At 41.5% G+C, this 12,966-nt stretch overlaps 1 protein-coding gene across 2 annotated transcripts in view; it reads left to right on the top strand.

Annotated features, from left to right (window-relative positions):
- Window positions 1-12,966, top strand: part of LOC136621670 (uncharacterized) — a 508,529-nt gene that overhangs the window by 401,619 nt on the left and 93,944 nt on the right. For both annotated transcript variants that reach the window (XR_010791257.1, XM_066597321.1), the window contains exon 4: window positions 6,035-6,237. Coding sequence is in view for 1 of the 2 variants with exons in the window: in XM_066597321.1 (XP_066453418.1) it covers window positions 6,035-6,237 (203 nt within the window). In the remaining variant the exon portion in view is untranslated. The remainder of the gene's footprint in view (window positions 1-6,034; window positions 6,238-12,966) is intronic.

Below are 12,966 nucleotides of genomic sequence, written 5' to 3'. Positions count from 1 at the left end.
CAGACCGCAGTAACCTTGGTAGACACCTCTAACATGTTTCCTTCAGCAGTGCTCAAGGTGTGCTGAATGCCTGTGGAGCAAGTCATGGACATCAGCAGATTTCTTCCATTACAAGTTCATATTCAGAACTTGTAACTTTGCCTTTCACCATGCCAAACAAGGCTATTTCACCTCTTCACTATCTACTAACCCACACTTTTCATTCCCTCCTTATCTCCAAAGTGCAGTCACCTATGATGGTTCTCAGTGTTGAATACCTGAACACATTTCAAAGAGTAAATTCACAACATCTGTCAGGAAATAATCTCCCAATCACTGAGTAGCTTTGACCGCTTTCCATCTTGCACCTCCTCTTAAGGCCTATTTATGTGCAAAGACAATCTGTCAAACAATTAAGAGATTGACCGTTTTATCGATCATTTTGCATTAAGTCTTAATGGACACCAATATCCATTAACACTTTATTAACTTCATTTGCGTGTAAAAGGGCCTCTGAGAGCTGTTTGCACTTCTATCTGCACGCTCCTCTGCCTGGCAAACACCTAATCTCATAATTCTATTTCAATCTGGGGTGCTACCATAACTCCTAGGCAACGCAACTGCTGATTTGGGCACATATTTGATTCCAGTCTTTCCTTAGCCCTTCATATTTAAACACTTCCTTGCTCATGTCACCTGCACTTCAAAAACATCTACAAATCCTTGTTCAGGCATTCCCCAATGGTGTGTATGAACTGTTCATACTGTGGATATCAGGATATAGTGGGGGCTTCTTTTTAGTACATATGTGAGGGAACTGTACCTGTTGCACATGAACTGACTTTTGTAGAGGAAAGCGGGTTACTGAAAAGAGAACATTGAGCAGCAGTATATGTGAAGTATGTAGTTGTGAGAGAACCAGCAGGTTATGGTAAATCTTATTACAGATTCATGGTGAGGTAGCTGGCTGGGATTTGCACATGTAAAGGGGTGAAGGAAAACGGGATGTAGTGCATTGGAATTAAAAATAATAATGACTAATGGGGAATAGGAAGGGTGAGTGGAAGTTCAATAATTGATTGTCCATCTGACAGCTATCATATTGAACTTTAAGAGCCATTCATATCTCAGGCTCTTATGGTATACCCATAAGATATATTGTCTGATAGACGCAGGTCCCGCCTTTGGAACCCAAAAGAACTTTGAATTAAGGCCCCCCCTCCCCCTCCCCCCACCCCCCCCCCAGCCACCATGAATTCTGTGTTCGGGTGGATGGAAATATTCAAGCTCCCTATGCTATGCTGTTTCCATAGCTCCAAAAGAAATCAGTAGGAATATGGAAACAGCATAGCACAGTGAGGTACACTATTGTTTGTGTAACCCCAATTGACTCCATATGGGCATCACGGAAACAGAGTAGCTCAGCCGAGCTCTGCTATTTCTGTCATCCCAGCCCCCTCAGAATCAGTGGTGTTCCTATATTGGCCATGTTTGGCCTAGATGTGAACACCTCTTTAAGCACCAAGATTAATGAGGTGTATTCTACATCCCCTACCTTGGGAACTGATGGAGCGTGTCTATTATCTGTAAGCAATAAAAATAATGATTACATAGCTAAATACATTTCTAGGAGATTGGAAACCAAAACACAAAGCCAGAGGTATAGTCATCTAGCAAGTCATAGAGATTTGCACCATGGGTCGAATAGATGAAAACACAATCTTTGTCACTCAATATAAAATATAAACTAGGAAGGCTCATTCAGATGAACACATACATATTGTTGAAGATACTATTGCGCACCATAGTGCTCAACCTGATAAGGGTGATATAGACCACTAGTCTGCTCTATATACTCCTATTATTGCTCTGCATTACAGGTGAAAAATAGTGAAAGGAAACACTGAACACTATTGGGGGTGAAGGGAGCAAAGTAGGGCAGGAACAATTTGAACCAATGCACACAAAAGCTAACAGCACACCAAAAGTACATACAAATTTACATAAAATAATGTAGCTAGATAGGTAATTTGTGCCAAAAAGTGGGAAAGTAGCACCCAGTTGAATATAAGCTTTCCAATGCATTGCCCCTTCTATATATAAATTCCAACAGCAATAACACCTAGCATTGTCTATAGTCCTTCTGCTCTTCCTGGATCATCTGCTTTCATTCTACCTGCGCCATCCCTGAAATGGGTACCATGGTGGTCATTAATTCCTGTCTCTGCCTGCCAAAGATTTTTGCCAAAATATAGCATGTCCTGTGAAACAGCTAACAAATGGGGCCCATATAGCTTGACACATTACCAATCTCTATGGCTGTGGGTTTCTTACAAGTTTAGGAGCATTGCTTTATAGGTTGCCTAAAGAACCTGTGCATAGAAGGGGAAACATGTCGGAATGCTTATATTGATTTTGGTGCCACTTTTCCACTTTTTGCCAAGACTTGCCTATCTGGCCTATTTCTTGCCTATCTGGCCTAGCTCTTCATGTGTATAGACAGGATGACACTAAAGTGCACTGTGGTGTCAATACCTATGTGTTTATCTGAGTCAGCCTTTCTAGTTTATGATTTGTATCGAGTGACAATAAAGGTTATGTTTTAATCTCAGGCCATCTGTTTGACCAGTGGTGCCATCGAAATACCCAGTACAAAGCAAAACATATGCTTCAACTTCTGACATACTGGATTGCTTTACTTTAGGAGCAACTGTACTACCGAAAAAACCTACACCCAATTTTGCATGTTTCTGCAATGCTTTAATAAAAGTTTTCTTTTTACATAGTATAACACATTCTATTAGCCTAGCCATTCAATTACCTGTACATCCATCTTTCCTACTCCTCAAACAGAGTTAGCCCTTCCTAATTACAGGCTTGCATGCTAGATTGGCACTGAATTGGAGTCGACATCTTTGTGTGCAGATTTGAAAGCTGACACCTCTAATTCTACACAATTATTGATATTAACTACTACCCTTTCTTACGTGTTTCCTTTATAGTCAGACTTTTTATTTTAAGACAGGTGACAAGAAATTATACAATAATTGTTTCAACACCTGCTTGGCAAGAATCAGCATTGGCACATTACTGTTATACTCTTGTCTGTATCAAATGGCCAAAATGCCAGAAGCTACAGTAGTAGTACAGTTGTAAGAAACCCCCCGCTTTCGGGACAAATTTCTGAGTAGACGGGGTATATTACTTGCTGTTTCCTTCTTCACTGTCCATCTAACCTGCTGGTTCTAAGTCCCCTTTTTAACCATCCAAGATGGCTGACATAATCTTCAGACTATCTAATTCCACAAGTACATTGGTAGTGTTAGACTACCAATGTACTATACCTGCTCTATGATTGGCCAAAACTGCTCATTTCATCAGCACTGGCCAATCAGAGTAGTGCGCAGTGAGCATTAGGTAGTTAGAAAATTGCTATGGCCATCTTGGACGGCCAATAAGAGGGTCTGATTGGAGGGAAAGCATTACAGATGAGCGAGCATACTCGCTAAGGGCAATTACTCAAGTGAGTATTGTCCTTAGCGAGTACCTGCCCACTCAGGAGAAAAGATGCGGGGGGCGGGGGAGAGCGGGGGGGGGGGGGGGGAACGGAGGGGAGATCTCTCTCCCCCCGACCCCCCCTTTTCACCCTGCTCACTCCCGCAACTCAGCACTCACCAGCGCCGGCACCCGAATCTTTTCTTCCGAGCGGGCAGGTACTCGCTAAGGACAATACTCGCTCGAGTAATTGCCCTTAGCGAGTATGCTCGCTCATCTCTAGAAAGCATTGCTTCATGGGAAGCATAATTCTGTAATACATAGTGCTATTCGATGGTACATCAAATGCCTGCTGCACTGTGAAATAAGGGTACAGGTGCTCTGTGTGTCTCTATATAGGTGCTTTACACATGGTCCTCTTTTAAATGTTGTGGAAGTCTAGACTTTTTTTTATTGTTGCCGTAATGTACAATCTCCCAAACCATTTAGTGAGTGCTTACACTGTATATATTGCTGAATGTGGAATATGTTGGCTCCATATAAATAAAAGGCGATAGATAATTTAATGCTTGCCTATGTTTTTATATTTTTAGTTACTACCTACATTGTCATTGGAGTGTTTTACAAGAAATAGTTCTGTTCCAGGAACATGCAAAAACTCCCGCAGACGGTCAAACATTGTGGACACATTTATCTCATGTTCACTTTGATCATTCATTTCTAGGTTTAGTGGGGTAATAGACATGTAGGATCATCCACTATTATTCCACTATTGGAGTGTAACTATAGTTTTATCATTATACTGACACCACAAAACAAAGTTTCAGTCTACTAAGTTTTTAAGCTTATGACTAGAGATGAGTGAGCATACTTGCTAAGGCTAACTACTCGAGCGAGTAGTGCCTTATTCGAGTATCTGCCCGCTTGTCTCAAAAGATTCGACTGCCAGCGCAGGTGAGAGGTGAGTTGCGGCGGTGAGCAGGGGGGAGCGGGGAGGAGAGAGGGAGAGAGAGATCTCCCCTCCGTTCTTCTCCGTTCTTCTCCGCTCCCCCCCCCCCCCACGCGGGCAGCCGAATCTTTAGAGACGAGTGGGCAGGTACTCGAATAAGGCACTACTCGCTCGAGTAGTTAGCCTTAGCGAGTATGCTCGCTCATCTCTACTTATGACCCATTGGGTTGGGGTTGCATATATTTTATGACGCAATGAAAGCCTATAGGCAGTAGCGTAGCTAGAGCCTCATGGGGCCGAGTGCAAAAATTTATCTTGGAGCCCCCCAACTTCTCTTAACCCCTTAACGCAAAGGCATAACTTGAAGCTCCTGGGCCCCTATGCAAAACCTGTAACAGGGCCCCCAACTATAATGCTTTATTCATAGTACTAGGCTCCCTATTTGGAGAAGAGAGGCCCTATGGGCCCCCTAAGGCTCCTGGGCCCAGGTGCAACCGCATCACCTGCATCCCCTATAAAGCGGTCTGCAAATCATGCAGAACGGTTAAAGGATCTGGGAATGTTTAGCTTGCAAAAAAGAAGGCTGAGAGGAGACTTAATAGCGGTCTACAAATATCTGAAGGGTTGTCACAGTGCAGAGGGATCAGCCCTATTTTCATTTGCACAAGGAAAGACTAGAAGCAATGGGGTGAAACTGAAAGGGAGGAAACACAGATTAGATATTAGAAAAAACTTTCTGACAGTGAGGGTGATCAATGAGTGGAACAGGTTACCATAGGAGGTGGTGAGTTCTCCTTTAGTGGAAGTGTTCAAACAAAGGCTGGACAAATATCAGTCTGGGATGATTTAGTGAATCCTGCATTGAGCAGGGGGTTGGACCCGATAACCCTGGAAGTTCCTTCCAACGCTACCATTCCATGATTCTATTCTGTCTGGGATGATTTAGTGAATCCTGCACTGAGCAGGGGGTTGGGCCTGATGACCCTGGAGGTTCCTTCCAACTCTACCATTCTATGATTGCTTTTAGTTACGCCAGTGCCTATGGGGCCCAACATTTGTGTAGTTTCTGCAAACGAGAGAGCTGTATCCTTAGTTCTAGTATATAATAAGGATGCAGTTGCATCTATTGTCTATTAAACTTCTAATTTCCAATTAAGATCTATTGCTGGTACTTTGAGGTACAGTACACTTACCTTCTCTCCTAAACTGAATGATGTGATTCAAAAAGTGTGTGATCTATAGAAGAATATAAGTTTTTGTTCAGTGGACTAATGTATATGGAAATTGTTATTAAGCACTGGCAACAATTCTCAAAATCTGAAAAAGACATAAAGCAATGATCTCATAATGTGCAGTATACATCTGCTAAAATGTTTTACTTCATCTGGAATACTAAGCGGTTTCATTCTCGCTAACATTCTCCCTGTCACTGAATGTGACTTATCAGATATCATCCTTGTCCAATGTTTAGAGTATTTCTAAGTATTTTACCTTCCATATTCATGAAAAATATTCCACTACTATCTAGCGTTGAAGTATATAAATTGGTAGGATCTGCATGTCTGTCCATTGCTTCTCTAATCTAATTTATGTCCTTCTCTTATATTTTAGTATCAACTTCAGGAGGGAACTATATGGAAAAAACTTGTATTTCAATGGAGAAATCTACTTGTTGGTCTTTTAATAATCACAGCCTTCATAGCCACGCCAATATGTGTCGAATATATGAAAACGCTAAGCAATCCAGCCCCGGGCCAAATATTTAAAGTTGTGGCAGTGTGTGCTGGTATTATAGCGGAGACCCTACTACTCAAGTAAGTACATGAACAATGATCTGTTACTCATATTTGTACTGCTAAGTAATGTTTATGACTAGTGTCGAGCAAACCGAACAAATAGAACTCTGTTTTGGGTTGAGCTTTGCTAAAAGGTTGGTTTGACGAATACCCAAACCTCAGGGAGCTTGTTTCAGCTGAATGGGACGCTCATAAAAATCTCTAAAAATAATATTGAACACCCTCCGAAAGCTCTGAAACAATGATGGTTGTTGTCCTTCAAGGGATGTGGCTTAGTGCTTAGCACTGCTGCCTTGCAACACTAGCTTTAAATCTCATCAAGGAGAATATCTACATGGCTATTGTAAAACTCCAAACGGATGTTGTCCTCAATCAGATTTGAACCTAGGACTTTAGCACTGCAAAGCAAAAGTGCTAACCACTGAGCCACCATACTTCTTTTTTCTTCTTTGGAGGAGGAAAATAATAATAAGAAAAAACAAAAAGAACATACAAACTTATAATTAGAGATGAGTGAGCATACTCGTCCGAGCTTGATGCTCGTTCGAGTATTAGGGTGCTCGAGATGCTCGTTACTCGAGACGAGCACCACGCGGTACTCGTCTCGATTAAACAAGCACTGACCATTGAATTCAATGGAGCCGGCAATACAGCCGGCTCCATTGAAAGCAATGGGCTGCCGGCGAGCGCGGGATGAATTGTCGGGAAGCGCTTAAATATATAAGCCCTTCCCTGCAATTCATCCAGAAATGTGTCAAAATAAAAAAAATATATACTCACCTTGTCCCGGCAGAACGATGTTAGCCCATTGAATTCAATAGAGCCGGCAATACAGCCGGCTCCATTGAAAGCAATGGGCTGCCGGCGATCGCGGCATGAATTGTCGGGAAGGGCTTAAATATATAAGCCCTTCCCTGTAATTCATCTAGAAATGTATAAAAATAAAAAAAATATATACTCACCTGGTCCCGGCAGACGGAGTTCAGCGCGGCCGGTGGCAGTCCTCCTGAACTACTCTGAACAGCTGTGAGTAGTATTCAGCAGCCGGGGATTTAAAATCCCCGCCTGCTGAATGAGCTGCCTCTAATTGGTCACAGCCTGACCAATTAGAGATGCAGCAGTCACTCACCCATTCATGAATTCATGAATGGGTGTGTGAGTGAGATCTGCCTCTGATTGGTCAGGCTGTGACCAATTAGAGGCAGCTCATTCAGCAGGCGGGGATTTTAAATCCCCGGCTGCTGAATACTACTCACAGCTGTTCAGAGCAGTTCAGGAGGACTGCCACCGGCCGCGCTGAACTCCGTCTGCCGGGACCAGGTGAGCATATATATATTTTTTTATTTTTACACATTTCTGGATGAATTGCAGGGAAGGGCTTATATATTTAAGCCCTTCCCGACAATTCATCCCGCGATCGCCGGCAGCCCATTGCTTTCAATGGAGCCGGCTGTATTGCCGGCTACATTGAATTCAATGGGCTAACATCGTTCTTTTCTGCCACAGCTGTTACAGCTGTGGCAGAGGAGAACGATCTTTATGCTGACAGTGCGGGGGGGATCTCACTCTTGCCACTATTGTGGCTTAATAGTGGGACCTGGGAACTTGAGATGCAGCCCAACATATAGCCCCTCGCCTGCCCTATCCGTTTCTGTGTCGATCCCATCACTTTCTTGAATTTCCCAGGTTTTCACAAATGAAAACCTTAGCGAGCATCGGCGATATACAAAAATGCTCGAGTCGCCCATTGACTTCAATGGGGTTCGTTACTCGAAACGAACTCTCGAGCATCACTGAATGTTCGACTCGAGTAACGAGCACCCGAGCATTTTGGTGCTCGCTCATCTCTACTTATAATTTATTATTTATGATTTTTTTTACTTTGCAGCACGATTGTAGTTTGATTGTTTTTCACTAGGATATTCTTGTACTTTTGTATACTAGTGACAAATTGTATTCTCATATTTTATTAGGATCATACATTAGTGATCAACTTCATTTATATATATATAGATTATGTATCTACTATCATATATTATTTTTTCTTTTTTTTTTTATCTTTCTATTTTGCTTTAATTTTTCACCTTACCATAATAAGTTCTATACAGCCATTCTGAGGAAGGATTGCATTTCCAAAACACGTCAATAGGCTGGTCATGTATCTAAATAAGGAGGTGTAGGGGTACTCCCTTTGCTTAATTTGTCATTCATTAACAGAATTGCGCCAGTTGCCCAATTATTCATCTTTTTATTCACATTGTCACGTTCGTCCTGGACTGCCAACAAGAACAGGGTATGAAGGGCAGCCAAGACGGACGCGGGAACTAGATTGTACAGATGGCTAGATGCAGGACAGACAGAGAGCATCTCTGCAGGAAAGTGAAGGCCTGTATATCTTGACCGTGCCACATAAATGCAAAATAAACTAAGGGAAATCCTTTCCCTGCAAACCCCTAATTGGCCTAATTGGCGGGCTGATCTCTTCCGACAGGTGCGGACCCACACTCGTTCCTAGGCCACTACCAATCCCTACCAGGGAGCCCTGAACACATGAGGTACAGTGCACAGAAATAAACAGAACAAGTACAGACAAACAATAGACGGAAACAGGGAACAAACCAAAGTACCGGAGCCAGATACACAGCAGGTCTGAGGAGGAGGACTGCTCAGGGATCACTGGAAATTAATCAGCAACTCCCAGGCAGCAAGAGCTGGATCTTATAGGGAGGGGGAAGAAGCCAATTGGCTGATAGATATGTCAATCACCAGCCACACCTCTCAGACACTAGCAGGACTAATTAACCTAGACTAGAAAGTACAGGAGCTTTTAACCCTGGCTAGTCTGGATAGAACCTACAGAAAGTAGTTGTGCTGGCAATAATTAACCATGTGCTGACTGAGACATGACACATATGGTATATGTGTGTAGATGCACATGAAAACTTATCCGATCTCCATTATCTCAAAGTAGAAGAAACTCCATTCTACTTTGAGATAATGGCATTTTCATATATTGTAAAAGTACCCCTGTATATCTTTTTGGTTAGACTATAAGCTTAGCTTCAAAGCTGCCATAAACCTGCAATAGCTATCGACCAACAGCTTCAAGTCTCCCCAAAAAGAATTACATTTGGTAACAGCAAAATGTCCACATCATTTCAAAAGGGTTGAGAAAAAATGCTGCAGATATTTCTATTTCACCCAGTGATAAGCAGTACCAAACAAAGACCTAAACAGATCAAAGCAGACTATAACTTATCGCACTGCTACAACTGTCTTGAACATTAGATTATTGGGGATTTCTAATCCATGAACTACCAAAAATAATAATCTAATGACCATAAGCAGCTTTAGTGATGTATCACAACAAATAGATTTTTATGGTGCTTATTTAAAGGTACACCTACATGGGGCAGAAATTCTGCAGTGGTATATGCCACAATTACAAGGCAAAATCTACAACAAGCACCATAAAAGTATACTAAAAGTGCCACCAGGCTTATTAAAAATAATTAACACCAAAATTGCCCAAAGGGCAAGAAACACCCCTGTTGCATACCCTCATTAAAATCTAACTTTTATTGAACTAAATTAAAAAACTAAGAGGCATAGGAATAAAAAATACAAAAAACCTGCCTAGCAAACCTGGGAGTGCTGAGCCACCTATAATACATATCATTCAGTGCTGCTACAGTATTCTGTATACTGTGCTTTATAAATCTCTTCTAAATAGCTGGTAGCTAAATAAGATATCAAGTAGGTCACTGCTGCTGACTAATGACTCAAATTATATTGCCAGGCCTTCACGCTTGAGCTAAAAGAAACATTGAAACCCCAGGTTTGTGGGGTTACTAGAGGCGCACCCACCTAAATGACAGCTGTTATATAACACGAGGGAGGGCTTCTCCCATTTGACTGATCAGTGAGAGACAATGCATGTTGAGTGGCCAGTAGAGAGAAAGCTAACAATGTAGGACAGGTCCTTAAGCCAATCATACAGAGTTCCTCCCTCATACTCGCCCAATCCCAATGTGTGGTGATGTAATGGCAGTTCGGCCTTTATGGACCTGCTCAGTGTGTACCTTCTAGAACTTTGAATACATAAAAAAAACGCTACAGCGGAAGATAGCGTGAACGGATGGCTTCCATTGACTGCAATGGAAGCCGATCGCGCGTACACCCGCGGCAAATAGAGCATGCCGCGGGTGAGGACGGGTGAATTCACGGTGCGGAATTCTGCGGTCGAATTCCGCACCGTGAGCACTGAGCTATTAGGTTCAATAGAACCTAATAGCTGCGGGCAACACAGTGGATTTCCGACGCGAATTACGCGGCGGAAATCCGTTCGTGGGAAGGAGGCCTAACATAGCAATTTCTGAGGGTATTCCACAGTGTACGGCATCTTCTAATCTTAACTGTTACTCATACATAGCAATTCAATGTAGCTTAAGCCTGTGGGGTAAATCTGACACCTATATGGGTCCAATAGTTAGACAATATAATATATAATATTGAATGGCTTCTAGTCCAAGTGAATATTTCATTCCCCCTGCATCTATTTATATTGAGCGGCTCCTAAGGCATACTAGTAGGTACTACACCTCCTATCACAGGCCTCCAGTACACTACACTGGGAACATGAAAAGCTGTTAGGTGCTATACTACAAAACAAAAGCCTTATCAATAGTTATACAATTCATAGAAGTGACTGAATAGCTTATCCAAAAGCTGTTTTCAAATGAAAGCCGAATAAGAAAATCCATAATTTAGGCCCAAAGACTGTTACGCCTAAGGTGTAGTAATTTTTGTCCAGATTTTCCTTATGAGCACCCAGTTGACAAATGCCGCAGAAAATTAGTTGAGTACCATCACCTCCATTACATCCATTAATATGCTTTGTAACCGGAGTGTCCATTTTCATGCCTATAGAGCTCAAGTGTTTGGAAATGTACCTCCTAAGCTCCTGAACTATCTTACCAATATATATCATAGGGTATCAGCATCCTAATCAATATATAATTCTTGTGCTGAAGCATGTTATTTCCGGCTTTATTTGATACATATTCTGTTCACTTGATTGACAAATGTAAAGACGTTCAAGATAAGTGGACAGAACGAGTGTCTCCAACAGAGATGACAGCCAGTACATTTAGACTGTCGTAGTTATCTATTTAGGGCAAGTGGATTGACAAGCAGGGTATGCACTAGATAATCAGGTAAATTCTGTTCTCTTACATAATGCTTGTATAGTGGGTAATGGCCACTTCTAGATCCAAATCAGATATTACAATTGGCCAATATTTCTTCATGACATTTACAACCTGATAAGTATAGCCATTGTATGTTCCTACACAGCAGATCACCTTATTTTGCTGGGTTACTCTTGGTCACAAGTCATCTTAAATGATCCTCAGTTTTAGCTCTTTTATATGCTACCCTTAACCATTTAACTGGATAACCTCTTCCGTGAAACCTCATAAACAGTTGATTGCACTCCATTTGAAAAGATGTTTTATCTAAGTAGTTTTTTCTTGCTCTTAAATACTACTCCACTGGAATTTCCCTCTTGCGTGAGGAGCGATGCCAACTATTCCAGTGGAGCAGGTTGTTTGCAGTTCCTGCAGTTGTTGGAATGAATGCATCCATTCTCATCCAGTGAGATGTCCAAATCTAAAAAGTGAATATTCTTTTTATAGATATCACAGGTAAAGAGCAGACCAATGTTATTGTTATTCAAAGTGGATATGAACTTCTCAAAAAGTGCCCTACCTCCATCCCATGTTGCTTTTGATGTCATCAGAAAATACCACTGTGAATTCCAACCACCCTAGGAATAAATTTGCATAGCTTGGCGTATATGCCATGCCCATTGCTGTACCCCATTTTTGAAAAAAAAGGCCATATTAAAAATAAAATAATTTTCTGTGAGAATGAGTAATAGATTTACCAAAAACCTCTTGTGAGTGAAGAAATGTGTCGCATGTGTCTATAAAAAAATGTCTCTAGATCTATGTTGGCGAATAATGCGTTACTGGGGACGGTAATCTCATACATTTTAGCAATATTGTCTTTCGTATCTTGAAGATACGAGAGAAGTGTGCTGACAAACTTTTTCTAAAGAAAAGCTTGCACTCTGGGTTAGATTATCGTTGCCCAATACTATTGGTCTGCCTGGTACTCGAATAGTCTGTTTATGCAATTTAGAAATTGCAAAAAAGGGGCAATGATGGGGTGAGGGTTATAAATAAATGTAGACTCATCACTGGATAATAGATTCTTGTAGTAGATGATAAAATTCTGTAAGATATTGGGTTGTGGGATCATGAGAAAATGTCTGATATACTTGTTTATCATCAAGGAGTCTCTTTACCATTACTGTATAATCAAGTTGGTCCATAACTACTATATTCCCCCCTTTGATGGCTTTTTCCACTACATTGGCGAAAACAGGTTGAGAGGGTGTCTATGTTTTCTTTAACTCAAACTCGTAGACCTGGGGATACTATTTAGGCAGAGTCATTAATCTGCAACAGATAATATCTTATATGACTACTAGCTATTTAGGAGAGCTCTCTAAAGTATACAGTATATTGCAACAGCATTGAATGATTTATATTATAGGTGGTTCAGCACTCCCAGGTTTGCTACACGGGTGTTTTTCTTTTCAATTCCTAGTCTCTAGAGATGAGCGAGTATACTCGCTAAAGGCAATTGCTCGAGCGAGCATTGCCTTTAGTGAGTACCTGC

This window comes from Eleutherodactylus coqui, chromosome 3 (genome assembly GCF_035609145.1).
Source record: "Eleutherodactylus coqui strain aEleCoq1 chromosome 3, aEleCoq1.hap1, whole genome shotgun sequence".
Classification (NCBI taxonomy): domain Eukaryota; kingdom Metazoa; phylum Chordata; class Amphibia; order Anura; family Eleutherodactylidae; genus Eleutherodactylus; species Eleutherodactylus coqui.
Note: the sequence above shows the minus strand (reverse complement) of the source record. Positions and strands in the feature narration are given on the sequence as shown.